At 40.1% G+C, this 19,114-nt stretch overlaps 1 protein-coding gene across 6 annotated transcripts in view; it reads right to left on the bottom strand.

Annotated features, from left to right (window-relative positions):
* PATJ (PATJ crumbs cell polarity complex component) overlaps nucleotides 1-19,114 on the bottom strand; it is a 155,892-nt gene that overhangs the window by 37,913 nt on the left and 98,865 nt on the right. For all 6 annotated transcript variants that reach the window (XM_086753255.1, XM_086753256.1, XM_086753259.1 and 3 more), the window contains 3 exons: nucleotides 16,169-16,260; nucleotides 7,186-7,258; nucleotides 3,931-4,023 (listed from right to left, as the gene is read on the bottom strand). In XM_086753255.1, coding sequence (XP_086609381.1) covers nucleotides 3,931-4,023; nucleotides 7,186-7,258; nucleotides 16,169-16,260 — 258 coding nt within the window. The remainder of the gene's footprint in view (nucleotides 1-3,930; nucleotides 4,024-7,185; nucleotides 7,259-16,168; nucleotides 16,261-19,114) is intronic.

The raw sequence follows: 19,114 nt of genomic DNA, 5'->3' as shown, positions 1-19,114 counted from the left end.
TTCATTATAAATGTCTCAAACTTACCTTCCAAATCCTTGCAATCCACTAAAAAAAATTTTCTCTCTCCTACTTCTACAACTGCTTCCAGACAGTCACAGTGTCCTCCCTTTGTTAGCTCTTGGCCAAACTTAGGCCACTTTGGTGAGAGGATTAGTTACCTTAGCGGACGTTAAAAAGCCTGACAAACAACCTAGTTTTCGGAAAAGCTGAGTACCAACTTCAAAAGACAACAAAGTTATTCTGCATCTCAAAAGAATGTCTAATTAAGATGACAATTCATACATTAAAAAAAATACATAAATCAAATGTTAGGTAACGAAGCTTAAAAATACTGGCCTTAAGTTTTATGATGTTAAATCATGCCAAGCTCCACAGGCTTTTTTCCTTCCTGCATTTTTCGCCAAGCTTGCTGTAACTATTATCCAAATGGATAACAAGAAAAAAAGATAAAGTGGTGATCTCATTGTATTATCAGAGGTGTCAGGGAAGGAATGGGAAGACGGCTTTGTCATTTTATGAGAGATTGTTTGAATGAGCAATGAAAAAAATATTTCGTAATTCCCTTTTTCATTCCGATATGTGACTAAAATCTGAAGCTTCATCTTGCACATCAAGTAAGCACCAAACATCACCTTTAAACCTCTAACCTTCTCCATTTAACTCAGACTATGCTAGAGGTACTTGGACAAAATAAAAAGATTTCCAGCCCCTCAAGCACTGAACTGTACACTCAACATTTGTTATAAGCCTGCAACCTGACCGGTTTAATCTAATTCAATTCCCTCAAATGCATCCAAAAGCATTTTTACGAAGCCTCTTCTCTTTGCCAATGTTTCAAGGACATGTTTTCTGTTTGTGGTAAAGACAGATTATTGTTCCAAGTTCAATTCTTTTAAGGAACATGAATCCAGTCTGACATACCCAACACCAGTTTAATTATCCCACCTACAGGACACTGAATTACGTACGTGCTCTGCCAGGACTCTAAGGATGCAAGGTGCTTCAGAGCACACACAACAGCTGCTGAAGCCATTTTCACCTTTGTAAAGTTTAAAGTTTGGAGAGCATCTCAAAGCCCCGTATATCAATTCCTTTCCAATGACACCTTATAGAAAGCAAGATAGCAACAGTCCTCAGAAAACCACGACCTTCTCTCAGGCCACCTCAAATCTCAGCTAATGAGCATGCAGACTTTGCCTCACACTTCCACTGGCTCCAGTTCAGAAATAAAGTTGTTTTCTTTCCTCCCTCTTATCATCCAAGTCTCCAATGATGTCCATTATATAACTTTATACTTTTTAAAATGATGAAGTGACAACAAAAAGTATCTTGGGAGAGACTGACAAATTTATCAGCAACAAATGAACAGAGAATGATTTGAATTTATTTTTTTTCAATTATAGCTGTCACTTGGTGAGACATCCTGCCCATGCTTTGAGCTGTACATATTCTGGAAGATCTCTGCTGATAAGCACATACTTTTTATTTACTCAGCGAACTCGATCTTACTTGTTGACTTCTGCATTCCTGATTTCTCGTGACATGATAGAGGAATTAAATAACAACGGTGAAGTAACACTGGGCTGTGGTAGCAACCATGATGCTAAGAAAAACAAGGCACTGTTTTTTTTTTTGCCTCAACAGTCACTAAAAGACTGCAAAAGAAATCTTGTTTCCTCAAAATAACAAGCTGTCTTGTGCTGCACTGCAGTGTCAAAGTCTTAATGCCAGTATGGCCATGAACTAATTTCCTTCTGGTCAGAAGGGACTGATCACAACCATCAGCATTTGCAAAAATAAGATAAACTTCTTACAAATACTTGCCATGCAATTTTAAAAGCCTGACTGAAAGAAATACCTGAAATTATGAAACTGGCTTTCTCCACTATTTTATATCCATTTATGCCTGCAAACCAAGTGCTGGCCTGACTGAAGGCATCATGGAATAGGCAGTTGGATCTATAGGCATTCGAATACTTTTCTAAATCCACCTCCTAGCCCTTCACTTTTCAGTATCTGTCCATCTAATGGAAAAATCAGTAAGTTACCTCTAAGCAGATATCTGTTGAATGAAGGCAGGGCAATGCAGCAGCAAGAAAAGTGACACACTCACTGCCTTCTGGTCTTGCCCGTGACCGGGACAGGTCGCTGCCCCTCCATGCCGCAGCAGGGATAATAATACCAGCCTGCTGGATCAAGTGTTTGGAACTCCAAAGATAAAAAGCAAATTGTAGCAGCCAGTTGCGGTTACACGAATAATTTCTATGGAAAGATGAGACAGTTGTTCATTCCCACTGTTCATACCCACTGTCAATTCCCACTGTACTATCCTGATGTTCTCCTCGCTTACAGACTCTTAACAAATCCATGACTTTGTTTTCTCCTACCTGTCTGCCATTGCCCTGTTCTGGACAGCTCTTAACTGCTGATGCTTTATATTTTCCTTTTTTTTATTTTTCCGTCTAAAATAGTGTAACATCTACCCTTTGGCTCCACAGTTCCCTTCTTTCTTGCTTTATGTTTGAAAAGAAGCTGTCCATATATTCTGGGTTACCTGTTGTTCCAGCATCATCTTCCTTCTGCACCTATCTTGGATTGCTGCAGTTTTTTTTCCCCCATTAAATTCGTACCTCCTCTACTGCCTTTCAAAAAGCTGCACAGCACAATATCCTACAGCAAGAGTTCATTTTTCTACAATACATTTTATATATTTTTATCCACTTCAATCTTTAAGCAATTTTTCTTATTACCTTGTAATCCCTCAAAAGTTTCTCACCAAGTTGAGCAAGAACAGCAATAAAACCAGGTGAACTACACCTGTAAGTACATACAATAAAACTCTGATTCATTTAGATTCCAGTGCTTCAACAGAGGATTCTGCACAAGGCTACCAAATATAAATAATCCAGCATTTTTTTAATCCATTAGGAACACAAACCAATGCATTTTACATGGGTGGTTAATTCTGATGCTTGAATGGCACGTAACACTTCCTAACTCTTGGAGTTCATAGACCTGACAATTAAATACTTACTAGCTACAGAACATTATGGATATTCAATTTGTACTTGCAAAATCCAGGACACTCTTTGCAAAAGACATGATGGAGCAGGAAGAAGACATCTAAGGAAAAAAAGAATCCTGAAATGTCAGGTTTCCTTTGCTGTGGACAGCACACAAATTGTGCATGCACAGCAGGTCTCAGCCAATGCACTCCTTGAAAAAAAGAGTAGGCTGTAGCACAAAAAGACTATCTCAGCGAATTTTATGTACCTCTAGGTTAGTTACTCTTCAGCATGTTTAGTACTTCTCCATTTTAAACTTTTACAGAGAGTCCAAAGAAAGAGAATAGAGCTGCACCCTGCAGGACTTCCGGATTTCAGATAATGTGCAATCCTGACATACTAAACAACAAAACCCTCCATCTCTATCACTGAGAAGTTCAGTATTTATTACAGTGCACACTGACAGTACCGCATTAAACCATAAGTTATGGGCTTGATATAGAAAGTACTGAGAGTAACTCTATAGCTATGTTGTTCAGGAGGCAAGACTAGATTACGATAATAGACATTTTGGCCTTAGAATTTATGAAGCTATGAATAAGAATATGATTTACAGACCACTCTTTTTTCTGAATTTTGTCACACATGGATGGTAAGAGTGGAAATTCAATCCCCTCACTGAGAAACAACCCAAGAGAAGGCCAAAATGCTACATAAAATCTCTTATCTCAATATTTTAACAAATTATACTGACTGCTTAGTTCATGAAAATTAAAAGCTTGATTCTGCTCTTACATGGACTGGATATTATTTGACAAAAGTGTGCTGTAATACTCCAACACAAAGGCAGAGGGAAAACAAATCAAGGGAATGAGCCTGTATTTTCTAAGCTCTGATCATCATTTACTATTTTAAGTGACTTACAGCTTTGTTGGATTCCTCATCAGTCAAGCTTTTCATGACAACTTCCAAACTTGGGTCTTCCTCGCTGCCTGCAGGTTCAGTGCCTCCATGATCCTGGTAGGAAGGATTGATGACAGTTTTTAAACAGAGCTATGATCCCCCATAATAGCTAAAGAAAAAAATTAGACAATTTTACCTTTTCTTTTGTTTTTCTAAACAAGTAGCAGCATGAAAAAGTAAAAAGATGCAGAATTAAAGCATCCTAATGTCAGGAGACAAACAAGCAATACAAATTTTGAAAGACAGACCTTGGTCTCCACTTGGCCGGCTGGAAGGAGCACGAGGTAGTCCTATCCTAGCACCTAGGTGCAGATGTCTGTCAGCTTTCAAGGCCAGACTAATCCCTATCAACTGTGGAAACTGCTGAGTTCATATTAAGAGGCCTCCTCCACACTTCTGTCAGGAGGGAGAGTCTTACGCATGCTCAACACGTTAAAGGAAGCACAGATGACTTGATGCAGCTTGAATGGTTTGGTGCAGCATGGAAGAAACTGCTAAAGCCAAAGCTCTTCTGGTTAGAGCTCATGGCTACCAAGCTCAGTGGGCTTAAACCAGCACTGGAACACAATCCTCAACCTGAAGTGCAAATGTAGCCTCAGGATTCAGGTACTTCTGCACATTCCGTGAGAATACTGCAAATGACATCAAATGACTACTCCTGGAGAACCAGCAAATGAAGGGAATGGCCCAAAAGGCATAAGTATTTTCATGAAGATGTGCTCCAGAACTTTCTCCTGCATCAAGTTTTTCTGTAGAGGTTTCCCAACAAAAAATTCCTTCCTTCCCATACTGACAATTAAAGATAGCCAAGAAATGGCATCTTTTCATAAAAACTTGAAGTTATAATTTAAATTTTAGATTATCACTAACTTGGTTACATGTAAAGTTTAACATGTTAATTATCCTTCTCCTTCTTAAACCATCCAGGTCCTGAATCTGAAAAGATTTTTTTTTTTATCTGTTATTTTTATTTACTTTATTTCAAAATAGTTTCAATATACTTAAGCATTTGATCTAAATTTGGAGCTGTTTTCTCTTGCAAAGCAAAACGGATTGTGTGCAACAAATCAAATTTCAAGATCTTCAGTCCTAGAAGTAAAATTATTTCTGAATTTTCATTAGACATAAATTTAAGTGCACACTGAGAATTACGCAAATGTCTCGACCACCACTTGAGCAGGTAAAGTACATCAGCACTCATATGAAGGTTCACTCTGTTCAGTAGTGCAACAAAATGTCTTGTTCTGTGCCTTTTTGATAAATGAAACTTTTTGAAAACAGATATTTTACAGTAATTAATATATAATACTTCGCTTCTGGTGGCTTGTCCACAGTGTTGCACCACAGTGTAGTCTTGACCTGCCCTGCAACTCCATGCAATGAAGCAAGACCTTGTTTTAAGGCATATTTACTGTTTATAATTTTCCACATTAAAATACCTTAATGAAGAGAAAGAGCTAAGATGGAGAAAATTAACACGGCAGTCCACGGTAACTATGGCACCCTGACATGCTGTTACACTAGCCAGGCTAGGTAATGGGAATCTGACAAGTTTCATGTACAGTGTACGTACAATGTTAAATGTTTATTTGGTATTTCTGCGATATTTGAACATATCATTTCAAGATATAATGCACAGACAGTTTTGTTTTCCTTTATTTAAAGACAGGAACAGTTGACAAAGGAAAGCAATGTAAACTTCTACACAACAACAGTATCTTTTGGTTACATTTATTTTACGGAATGAAAAGATCCCAGCTAGAGGTAAAAACCTGTATTTAGGTATAAAAGAGACAATGTAAATAGTAAGAGCTTGCCATTTGTCCATGAAACTCAACCCACAAGCATCTACCTCTAAAGGCAAACATCGCACATGAGGCTGAGCACTTTGGTTCCCACATGCTGGTGGAGTCTAATTGCAGTCATTTGACTACAGCACAGAATGTGCCTGAACAAATCCTCCTGGTTCATCCTGAAGACACAAATATTAAACAAAGCGTGGAACAGATGCAGGTATTAAGGAGTCAACAAAAGTAAAATAACTTGGGCTCTCTAAATTCTAGAGTAACTTGCAATCCACCAGCTGCACCTAGAAGATGCTGATTCTATGGAGGACGGAATGAAAAGCCAAAGCGCTGTTCAAAAATGACTCAGATCCAAACAAAACCCAAGCAGCTCTTGCACTGCACAGCACTACGTCTGTATGGAAGTAGTCATCAGTGGTAACATAATCTGGAAAGCAATAGCAAGCGTGCGAACAGGAGATTCATCCAGCATTACCTAGCATGGACCCGTGCCGTGGGATTACAGTAACATTTATTGAAATACCAGGAGTTCAATGCGCATGAATTTATCAATTCAAGGCAAGACCAAACCCCAATTGAATTATAAAACATCTTTTGCTTTATTAGCTCAAACAGAAATAGAATTAAAAAGCAACAGCAAGGCTAACCATGTACTTTGTCTAGAAAACTTAGTTATGTAATTTCGAGATGTCAAAATGATAACAATGCGGTGACACTGCAGGGATTCATGGTGCACAAGAGAGCAATCAGCCTACACTGGGGCTGAGCTAGCAACTTTAATGAAGAAAAACATTGGTAAGATTACCACACAAAGGATGATTTTGCATTGGATGATTGTATGCTACAACACCGCATACTAGAGCTCACTACTTAAGGAGCCCTCGTCTACTCCTCCAGGAAGAAAATAAGCAGGGATGAGAGTCTGATGCTGGGGCACGGGACAAAGCGGTGGACCAGGGCTCTCAGTCAGGCTGGAATTGTCTCAAGGGCTCTTGCAATGCAAACCACGTACACAGTGCCCTCCTTTACTCCTTTACCTAGTTGTTGGTCATCCCTACTTAACTTTTAGAGATGGTGATGGGAGGGTATTCTAGGGGAAAAGCACCTTTGAAGATGGGAGCTTTCCCCTGAAAAATGCTCATTTCTCTTCTGCAGGAGGATCACCACCTTCCAAGCCATTACCCCTTGTCCTGTCATTACACACCCTTGTCAAAAGTCTCTCTCCATCTTTCTTAACCCCCTTTAGGTACTGGAAGGTCACTGTAAGGTCTCCCCAGAGCCTTCTCTTCTCCAGGCTGATTCATGGTTTAATTAAACAAGGTGCTTGAATTTGCAATGAACTGCTAATTATGATTAATCTATCTAATTTAGCAATCCCTAATTAAAAAAAAAAACAACCCACAAACCTTACCTCAACAGAAGAGTGCGAGCTGGAAGGTAATGGGAAAGGAGTAACAGCCATCTGATTGACTGCATCTTCACTTCTGTAAAGCAAACAACCAACAACATATTACACACTAAACCATAACGGTCAAGCTTTTCTCTTGGTTTTGCCCATTAAGGGAACACCCTTACTACCATCAAAATGAACTGTTTCTTACCAGAAGTTAGAGCTTAGGAAAGCACTTCATTTTTGCTTGTGATCTTTGCTAGCAAACAGTTTCCATCCCTTCTTGGGACCACAGTAGTTTCATCTGGGACATACTGGCATCACATTCTTTGGAAATCTAATTTTGTGTGGATTATCAGAGGATGCAGTTGGAGTTTATGGTCCCTACACATCAACAGATGTGCTAATACTTCGTTAGCCTCTTCTAATAGTGTCTGTGTTTGTTAACTGCTTGTTTATAGTCTAACATTCACATTACTGAAATACAATACCTGGTTTACTACAACAGATTGCTCTTTCATTTTTCTTCATATTTGCTGTGGTCTTTTCTAAAAGATTCAATGTGAAAACTTGGAAGAACTTTTAGAAAACATAAAGAGAGGAAAACATAAGAACATTGATTTCCTCTGCACATAAAGTCCATTATTTTTCAAAGATGCTTATTACGTATGGCATCTTTTCTGCTATCCTCTTTAAAATGCATTCCTAAGCTGACATCTGATTACTTTAGAATTTTCAAAAGCAGGGGTTTTTTTTGGGTTTTTTTTTTTTTTTAATTAAACAGCATTTTGCCTTCTCATGTTTTCCCTCAATTGCCATTTAAAATTATTTGGCTTGCGGAATTAGCTCTGTGGCTTTTTGGCCTCTGTAACTCTGAACCAAGTAAAATAAGATTTTAGTGATATTGTTTAAGGCAAATCTGAGGCAAATGAAAAAAAAAGATTCCAAATTTTGCTTCAAAAATTGATGCACCTCTTTATTTTGGGGGTGAACAGAAGTCAGTAACATGATGCAAACCCCATTTTGCTAAAGATACAGCACGACCACAGAGCCTCCACTCATCAAAACAAGAGAGAGGAGGAATCAGTAACACTGCTGCTTTCCAGATACAGAACTTGAGAAGAAAGGAAATTACTTCTGATGCAGTAGGTCTTCTGGGTTTGATTTCTGGTTTTATCTACCTTCCAGGTCACCGTAACAGAAGCACTATTTTGTCCTCCTTAATTTCTGGAATAAAATAGTGTGCATTTAAAAACATTTTATAGAAGTGCCCGGAAGGAAAAAAAAGGCTCATTTTATCCCTCAAGAGTTAAACACATGACGCTAGCACATTGTGATCACTGACAGACAACGCTGCTCGCAGCCTTGCTCTCAGCAGAGCAGCGTACGGGAAATTCAGTCACAGGCTTTTGAAATGATAAATCCTGCAGGCAGAGGTTGGTGAATTCATTTACTTATCTTCAACCAGACAGCCACACAATTCAAAGGCACTGGTTCTCTGCTGCTCATTTTTGTGCTTGCTCCCAGCCTCTCCTCTTGGCCATGCTCAAAGCCTTCCAAGAGTCAGAAACCACGCTAAGACCAGAACCAGAGCGGCCCGTGAAGCAGAAACACGTGCGCGCACGGCCAAGACAGAAATCTAAGGAATGCGCAGAATCAGGCCCAAGAATTTTGTGTTTCACAATTTCCAAGTGCATTTTACCCCAGAAGGCATATTATGCAATGACATTTTTCATCCTCTTATCTTCATGAGACATCCATCTAATTATGTTGCTTTTTTAACCTGTAAGAGTAAATCCCCAAATGTAAGGTGTTTAAAAGCCCCACCAATTTTGACTTGACTGCAGAGATTTTTCTGACAATAGTTTATACGAAGCACAAACAGCATGAAAACCAACAACGTTTCTGCAGCTTACAATGCATGCTGCATAGCTTGCAATTAGGAGGAAACTTGAAAATAACAAAGTACATATAAACTTTTGTAAGAAATGTAATTCTAAAAATTGCTAGACAGAAGCTTCATGATCTGCATGATAAAGTGGAGTGTAATTAATTATACAAATAGTTTCTGTACTTCATATGTACACACACAATGGTTTTTTTTTTTCCCAATCACTGGGCAAACATTTTTGTACAGTTTTAAATGGATGGCCATTTTTATTCCAAGCAATGAAAAACCTACTTATGGTAAGTCTCTGGAAAAAAATAAAAAAAAAATTAAAAAACAAAGTTACAAAGTGTCACAACTTGTAATCTCCCCCTGCTAGGACTTGTACATATTTAAATACTTTAATGATGCTTCAAAGGAGAATGCTTCAAAGCAGAATCAAAGCGGGAACATATTTTAAAGTGACAGATCTAATAATAAGTTGCTCTTTCTGCTCTCCACTTCCATAAGTGTCCTCAGCTAAAACATGAATTTATTTACAACTAAAAGGAGCAATCATTTTCTTTTGATGCTGGAGCAGACAGCTTAGAAGTCTGAACATCATATTCAAATTAGTGCGACTGCAAACGAGCATTCGGTGTATTTGCCAATAGCTGCTACACAACCACCTCCGAGAAAGCTGTTCTCAGTTACCCGCGCTCAATATTGCCCGAGGTTAAGATGTCTAAACCCTTCGCAGTCAAGACGCAGCTTCGTAGTTGCAGGGTCAAACCCATGTACAATGCAATTCATACAGCAAGGAGGCTCCGACGCTCCCCCTCCGTTATCTGCAGAAATGATAAACATCTACCGCTCTGGTTCCAGCTCTCATACTGGTTTGTACAAGACACTGGGACAGCAGCCCACCTCCTCGCTGCGCTCGCGCACCAGAGAGCTGTTTATATTTCATCGGCTACATATAAACTGAACAGGGAAGGAATTCATCACTCATCCCACAAATACTTTTATTGCTTCTAACCTCTCAGGATGAGTTTTGGAGCAAAAACGAGACCCTAGGCCTGCCTGGACCCTCATTGCAAAGGGTCGCAGGAAGCAAGACCAAAGCAACATGTAAGTGGCAAAGACTTTTTAAACTTTAGAAAAGCTCATACTCTTTCAGATGTATTTTATTAGCTTGCCATACTTTATCAATTTTACTTCCGTTCTAGCCCAAACATGACCCCTGGACATTCCCCATCCTTTCTCCCAGAGCAAAGAGGAGAACTGATGTTTCACTCCATCTAACAACTGCACCTCTGATGAAGGGGTAATGTGCAGCTTAAGCAAAGATAAATGCAGTTATTATTGACTAATAATTAACTACCATAAACACTTGGCACCAAAAGACCCATAAGAGAGCAATATGCAAATATAAATCTGAAGGGATTACTCATTCCACGCCGCAGAAAGCAAGCCTGAAGGGAAGCTGAAGTTGTGTGCTGTAAGGCTTTGGCTAAGCTGCCCTGCAACGCTGCGCTGCACTTATCAGAAAGCTGTCTCTGGCACTGCGGAGGAACGTCACACACAGCTGGAACGGTCTATGAAGCATTCAGAAAGTTATCTTTCTAAAGACGATAACCAGAAGCCAGAGCCTAAGCCAAATTCAGGGTTGGGTTTTCTTTTTTTTTTTCCCATTTGCTCATCAACCTCAGACCTGTAATTCTTCAATTCAGGTTCCCTGCTTTGCTTTGAGGACATTTTCTGTTTTCCTTTTTACTTACTCTTATGACTCTCAGGTTTGTGACGGTATAATCTCACTGTCATGCAATGCAGTTGCATTACAACTTAGTTGGAACAGACCCGGAGAGCAAGTGAATGAACAATGCCTGCTCAGTAACCCTTGGGACTCCCACTGGTTGTGACACCAGGGCATAAAGTCCTGCAGATTGTTGAAAACCTCATCCTATTTGTTAAAAAAAAAAAAACAAAACAAACAAACAGGTCAGGATCTCATATTTTCTCATCTTTGTTTTCCTTTGGAAAACAGGAGTTGCAGGAAAGCTGCACACTGACAAGGCATGCATCTTCTTGGAAAATCTCTCCTGCTAACAGCAAAAACAGTCTTGTTCTCCATTTCCCCTCCATCCACTCCTAACTATGTGAGAGCCAAATGCATGCAGGTATTTTAAATGAACAACTAATGTTCATATAAACTGCAGCTTAGGTCATCAAAGGTTTGAAAGAGGCCAAATTACTTAACTTCCTCAACTGTGCACTTGTTCCCACATGTGTATGACAGCAAGGAGGAAACAGGTCTGCAGAAAACAGGAAAAGTTCAAACTTGTGCACACAGTTTCTGGCAAAAGTTCATTTTTAAAGCTTTCCCACATGAAAGAACCTAAACAATCAAAGCAAGTGAAAACAGAGTTTATGCTATTAAAATACGACCAATTATGTAAGTTAGAACAAGCTTAAAGCAAAAATAATTTCTAAAGCATGACAGTATTTTCGACTCTGGCATACAACACACAACTACTTAGAGAGGCTCTAAACAAAGAGCAAAGACTCGGTGATGGAGTTACAGCAACGGAGAGTGCTAAAACAGCACCCAAAACTGGCCGACCCGGCCATTGCCCTCGCTTTACCCGTCCTTGGAACGTAACGACCTCTCTCCTCGGCATGTCATCATAAATGGCAAGAGATTAGCCTTTACCATTACACCTACAAACGGAAGGAGGGGTTAGGTGACAGACTTGTGGGCTTCACCTAGAAGCTAGAATCCCATCATCAGAAAGCAATAATGGAACGAATGACTGCAGTGTGGGAGGACGACTCTGGAGAGCTAACAGATGGGATTTAAATAGGCAAAATCCTACTGTACCTTATTCTTAAAGCACTTCTCACATTTCATCACAGCACAAGACAATTTTCTTTTAAAGAATAAAGATATACCAAAGAACTACTCACAGAACTGAACACAATGGGATGATAGTTTGAAATCAGTGGCATTCACTTTGATTCAAGCATTCAAACTCTATTTGATTTGCTTATTATACCAGCACTGAAGCACCAAAACAGATTAAAGGCAGTTAACTGAGCATGGAAAAAACACCGAATTTGCTGAATCATAAAATTCTCACTGTAAAAGAGCATTCCGACATAAACTGGATTTCCTACTACAGATGTAAATCTAATTATGTTGTTGGATAATGCATCTTAAAAGGATGGACTTACAACGCATGAAGAAAAACCACAGTGAATACAAAATCTATTCTATTTTGGGAATCAGGACACAGAAAGTCCTACAAGAAGCAAGTCCATTTCCATGATTACCACTGGCTAATTCCGGTTGTTGGAGACTCAGATGAAGAATTCTAAAAGGCAACTAAGACCTTTACATGCCCTACTGCCACTGACTTCCACAGCAAGACTCCTTTATATGCCGTGGAAAGCTGCAGTCAAATTATTATTTATTTCTGATATTCAGAAATCAAAAAGACAACCTGAATTTGCCACAGCAGCTTGGAAGTTAATGCAGCAGCTGTAAGACTTTGAGGTCAGATAAAACACGACTGGGCGGTAATCAAAGGAAGCACTGGGACCGAGCCGTTTCATCTCAGGAACATCTCGCCCCGCTTGGGCAATTGGTTTGTTTGTTTGTTAAAGTGGTGAGCAGGTTAAATGCCTTCAAATTTGCTACCGCAGAAGGCTACAAAGCACAAGATGCACTGAATCTAAAAAAAAAAAAAAAAGTAAAGTGACACTATAACTGCAAATCTTTTAGATGCTATTACAAGCTCATGTAATTAATGAGACCACTGGGAAACAGTGCTGTGTTAAGACCTATATTTTTGGAATCTGGCCAAAATCAACTGTTTTAAATAATCATCGTCAACTTAATTGAGGAAAAGATGCTTATAAACCAGAGTGAGAAGCCTGCAAATATAAGGGGACGTCTGTGATTCTCACAGCCCTTGCTGCACTGTGTCTCATCCGCAAAATCTGCAGGAAAGGGTGGGAATGCAAGCGTAACACTACCTGGGTATAGGGAAAGTGTGGACAGATTTTTATAGCACAGACGGCGAGCTAGGATTTTAGTAAAACGTCAAAAAGGCTTTTTCCTAGAAAAATTAAATGTGCGTGCAATAAAATCCACGTTATTTTTAATGACAGTTATTTCAGTTCTCACAGAAAGCCTTTTCTGTGCCCAGGAATTTCTGGTCTTCTTTCGTAACTTATTAAAGAGTTTATGGAAACATCCCCCTGCCCTGCACATGAACCAAAACATCAGAAATAGGAAAACCTTGATGCTGTTTCCTCCTTCAAAGTGAAAAGCAGCACGCTTATCGCCAAGCGTCCTCCTGCTGAGGAAAATAAGGCCTCAGGATATCAGAGGGCATTTTGCAGTAACAGTCCAAGAGTCCCACCAGTTTTGCTTTTATGTCCTAGGTCAGCTCAGTCAGGCATGCGAGAACTTTTTAGGCTCCAGAATGACACATTTCTGGAAAACTATAACCTACTCGGGCCTTTCACTGGCAAAATTAGGATATTTAGATCTTCATGCACATGAAGACCAAACTCATTTCTCTCGTAACTCCTGCGGCACCCGTTATTTTGCTACGGTGAGCTGTGGCCTCTTCTTACTGCGTGCTTCATGAAGTGTTTTGGCTACGTTATGCTACGGACCTTCTACCTTTAAAAGAAGTTGCCCATTTAACAGCGTTCAGGAGGAAGAAAGCAGCATTTCAAGCCAGTATTGCAAGTGGCTGCTCCTCATTTTCAAAGCCTAACAAATGTAACGGTATCCTGCTCTTTCCGCATCATTAGAGCCCAGAGGAACACATCTGAAATCAGCCAAGCAGCAAACCTACCAGGAGAGCTGAGCCTGCTACGCTCAGCGCTTTGCTCTCAGCTGGAAAAGCTATTGCACACGCAGGAACGAGAGATGGATGGAGATTCAAGATGCCTGTTGCTGCTCGTATTTACTGCAGCCGGCACCACAATGCATTAAGTAGTCCCATTTCAATGCCTCCATTTTATATTATAATTTTGAAATCAGTTGATAAAGCAAGCAAAAACTTTTCCTACTGAACTGCACCACAGAGAAGATTTCTCTGCCGGCAGTCTTTTGGTTCATGTTTTCAGTCAATCACATCCACTGGTTTTGTGGTCTACGGTGTATAAACTGGAAGCACCAAGACAGAATGGGCTCATGGAGTATTTTTTCCAAGAGAAAAGAAAATTATTCTTGTTTCTCCTTAACGTTCACCTTTAAGACAATCTGATTTGGCTTTGCTGATATTGAAACACCCCTCTTACTATGAGAAGTTGACCATACATAAAAAAAAAAGATGACATTAGTTTTCTCTCTGTGTTAGAGCCAGTGCTGTAGTTACTAACGATGCTCTCTCAGTGGGAGAATTTCTTTTCATTCCTGCTCGAACAGTCGCTCAGGTCAAGTGAATAGACCCATCAGTTGTCAGCGTACTCTAATGCAAGGCCGAGAGCAGTGACAAGATGCGTGCTCTTGGGAAGCGTGAAGACGTAAGTTTATAACCTCAGCAGCAGCATTTAGAAATGGAATTTTTTTTTAAAAAAAAGCTCTAGAGACATAATTTATCCAATGGTATTTCCATTATCTAGTAATTATCATAATTAAGACAACTTTTTGCCTTGAAATCCACTTCTATACAGACAAGTTGAAAAGGGGAAATATGACTAAGAAATCACATGGCCTTTATGTCTTAAACATGACACAAAATATGCACCGAGGATTTCCAATCTATGGGCAGCTTGAGCTAACACGCAGCCTTTCTTGCAGCTCCGCAGAGGGCTGGTTGCAAGAAGGCCACGCTCACTGTGCTGCCTGACAGCGCTAAACCCAGCCCTGGGTTTTGGTTTCTAAGTTATGGTTCTGCCTCTGGAGCTTCCAAACCAGACACATTTTCCACATGCAATTAAGTAATGGTGAGTGAGTTGTTGTACATGACGTTTAATTTTCAATAGCTGGGGAAAGTAACACAGGAGCTGCAGGCAAGATCATTAATCTCCTTCAGATACTCTGTGCTGCCAAGTATAGCAACTCATTCTTCACTGTGCTAATGCTGCTCTTCCATCATCTCTGCGTATGCTGTACCAGACGGAGCCATGCGAGTAAACGTACGCATTTAGATGCATTCACTCACAGATTATTACATTGTTCACAGGTAAGCTGCATATGAGCAAAGAATATAAAACAGTATCAAGTGTGATGTATATGTTGGTGGGAAGAGCACATTATAAAACGGCACAAGAGTCAGCGTGCAACAAAAGAAACAGCTGGAATAGAAGAGTTTATGAAATTCTAATACATTAAAGCCTATGTAAGTTCTGGGAAAGAGGCAGCTTTTTCCCAGACCTCCCGCCCAGGGTCATAAGAGTAACACTTCGTGAACTATGGAGTGAATGCATGGAGGTGTCCTTCATCCACATGCAAAGAGGAAAAATGTTCATGCTTGGAGTAAAAGAAAAGATGCCCACATGTAACTCTTATGCAGATGAAGGGTTGGTTTAGCATATTCCCTCTTACAGAGGCCATCGCAGTGCTCCTTGTCAAAGTCAGATTCCACCTCTGTACAAATAAGCCCTAGCTCACTTTAAAAACCCTCTTTCGCTGCCCATACAAAGCCATCCTTCACACATCTGTCCAGCCCATGCTCCGTGTTCTCCATCCACACTTGCCTGCCCCCCTCCCAGCAGCTCCCTCTCCAGCCTCGAGCCTCTGCACCATTTTCACCCCCTTCTGCCAGTCGGGTGAAGCAAGCTGCCCACCCCGTCTTTGTGCTGGCAAAATCAAGCACTGTGGGAAGTTGTGTGAGAAGGAACTCTTATCAGGGTGCTCGCAAGCCCAAGAGGGACAGCTCAAGTTTTCAGGAGACATCCCTAAAATAGGCATTCAGTTACATCAGATTTTTTTTGTTTGTTTGTTTTATACCATTATTAAGGAGAACTCTCCAACTGTCCTGAGAAGAATAGTCAAAGAAAAGGTTTATTCCACTTCAAAGAGAAATTAGCAAATACAGTATTTTCAACACAGGCCAAAAATGTCATGTAATAAGCTAAAGCGTAAACTAATGTTTTGATGAGAAGTCTTCTTACCGTATGAAAACCAGCTTGACCTTCAATGGGGCAGTCTTAATGATTGCAGAAGCATTCTGGTGACTTCTTCCATACAATATCTGATTGTTTATCTGTTAAAAAAAAAAAAATTCGTGTAAGTGGAGAAGTATGCATTGTTTTAATTTATACCACCAAGACTTCCAAATTCACTGTGGGATAAAGAGATAAGACTCAAAGAAAACGTGGTCCGCAAAACATGAACCACGTAACTTTTGAGGTTCTTACAGACAGGAATACCAACGTTGCACTGATAGATGATATACATATCTATACGGCGTTGTAGAGACAGAAATACCAGAGCTGAGGCACTAAGAGCCTGTTTCAGGCACAGCTGCGCTGTACACAGACATTGTATGATAAGCACATAGGAGGAGACGGGCACCACTCAGCTTGGCCTTGGACTGCCCAACACGGTTGCCCCTTCCCTCAGCCAACGACCAGAGGAGGATGGGGCGCAGTCTGCAACTCAGCAGCAACAACTGAAACATTTCTCATCAGCTTTCTCATCACTCCTTTTGAAAGGTAAAATCCTAAACTGATTTTAAGAACATCCTCCTCCTCATATTGATTCCACAACAGACTACAGAATTGCAGCCTTAGAAGAGATTTTTAAATTTCTTCTAAGAGATTTAAATTTTTTTCAACACCTTAGACTCCAGTTGATCAAAGCAAAAATAGTGTACTAATACTAGAACATTCCAAGTTTTATTCTAGACCAATATAAACCAGGAACCAATGCAGAGCTAATTTAGTGTTAATAGTAAGCCACAAAAGAGAGAAATCTTTTACTCTTTTTCACAGATCCACAGAATGAATTTTAAGTATTGTTCCCAGATTTTTGGAAAACAACTTCATCTGAGAAGAACCATACAGACATGACAACAGCACAGATTTTGAGACAGACACTCCTACACCTCACCTACAGGCAACTGGCACTTTAGGAGAACTCGCTGTTAAGATTGTGCTGACTCCTTGGTTCTGCTGAAGGAAACAGAACAGCCATGGAGACAAAGGACAAGTTAAGGACACGTCACATCACTGTTGTCGTGATGGATCTAACACCTAAGCACAGCAACAGACACCCAGTACTACCTTGGACACTTCTGCTGCGTGCAAGCAAATGCTGCAGCTTTCAGAGGGAAATAGCTTGGCTTTATTAATGTGCTTCAGGACTCTTCTTTATGTAGCAACTAGAAATCTTTTCCCAGTTTGAGGAAAATAAGACACCTAATGTCTCCCAGTGCCACGCTCAGCAAGTGGGACTTCAAAAGGACAACAGCATCTCTGAGATGAACACAGCAGTTACTCCCAAGCCAACCAAAAGCATGCTCAGTATCATACCACAAAAATAACCTGTAGTGTAAAAATGGAGGATTTAAAGCACTTCATTCATTTCACGGGCAGGGCTTATATTTAATATCTTGCTCCACCTCAGCCCATCCGCAATGCCCTGAGTTTCCTGAGCTTCAGCTCCCCTTCCTTAACGCCTCCCACCTCACAGGTATCCTAAGAGGATGCTCGTCTTTCAGCTCAGGCATTGCACAAACTAGAATCGTTAAGATCATATGCAGAGCATAAGGTAGATATGAATCCCACCATAAATTTAAAGAAAGTAAAAGCTCAGCTGAGTATGATGGGGAAAAAAAAAGACTATAAGACTATGTCACAGAGATTAACAAAACCCTTGAGCAGTCTCTTAATTGTATCCCGATGATTTTCAGATTTAAAACTAAGCTGAGGTGAACACCTAGCAAGGTGGTGAAGGGAAGCATCCTCCCCTGACAGCAGGGAGCAGGACCACCAGAGCTGCCTTCCTTCAACTTAATTCAGACTGGAATAAGCATAGAGATAACAACATTCTGTGGAAGAACAATTATCTACCTACACCTGAATACCTGTGAACACAAACGTGGAAACTAATTCAAAAGCTACACGTAACATCTTTTATCTTGCCTGAAAAAGAAGGCAAACCTTTAAAGACGAAGGAAAATAAATTGAAATTAATAGTATTTGAAGTCGTGATGTTAGTTCAGGTTCACGGTTCAGCTTGTCCTGTGTCTTGCTGTATAAGCAAGCATCAGAGGCTTCCAAGCGTGCAGAATAATCTGTTATTTAACTCTGTCAAAATTCTCACTCCAAGCATCTTGATCAGATTAATGCACCTCTCTGGAGCTCAAGTGTTCATGCACCCTTCCAAAGCGAGCAGCCAGCTTCATTTCAATACTGTAACTTTTTCCTTCCCCTCTTCACTTACAACAAAATATTTATATTCACATTTGATATACCAATGCTGTTTAAAACAATCATGATAATGGAGCCCAGGAACAATTCGCTAGTGATTACAGAAGGACTTCTTGTTACTGAAAATGTTTGTATTGGATTTTGGTTTTGTGTTCTCAGAGGATTCTTTCATTCAAACAAGAAATAACCGGCCAAGCCTTACAGCCTTGTGTCTTACAGCCTATTTGGTCAGATCAGCAACTTCACAATACTCCATCTTACTTTCAATGGGTCAAACCGACATGCAAGTTCATCAGTTAAATAAGGACAACGCAAGGACAAGAATAAAACCCCTAGCACTTGATTATTCATGAAGATTGAAGTGCAAACCACCTACCTACCAAGCTGCTTACTGTGCAAAGAAAGAACCGAGAAAGGTCTACGAGAGTCCGAGCTGGCATGAAACCATCAGCGCTGTGCAAGTAGCATCACGCCAACAGTCATAAGGGTTTCACATGGTGTGACTGCAACTGCCACGGTAGCAAAGGCAGAGCAAGAAGCAACATCCTAGGCCACAATGTGTTCAAAGATAAATTCAAAAATTCGGTGGCAAAAATGAATGCTCAGTTGCATTCCAGTTTCAAGCTTGACTTGAAACTTCCAGCGAGTTTGTTGCCTTACTTTCTCTAAGTTCAAAAATAAATT

Source organism: Chlamydotis macqueenii, chromosome 8 (genome assembly GCF_036417535.1).
Source record: "Chlamydotis macqueenii isolate bChlMac1 chromosome 8, bChlMac1.mat, whole genome shotgun sequence".
Classification (NCBI taxonomy): domain Eukaryota; kingdom Metazoa; phylum Chordata; class Aves; order Otidiformes; family Otididae; genus Chlamydotis; species Chlamydotis macqueenii.
The sequence above is the reverse complement of the archived record's forward strand: the minus strand, read 5'-3'. Positions and strand labels throughout refer to the sequence as shown.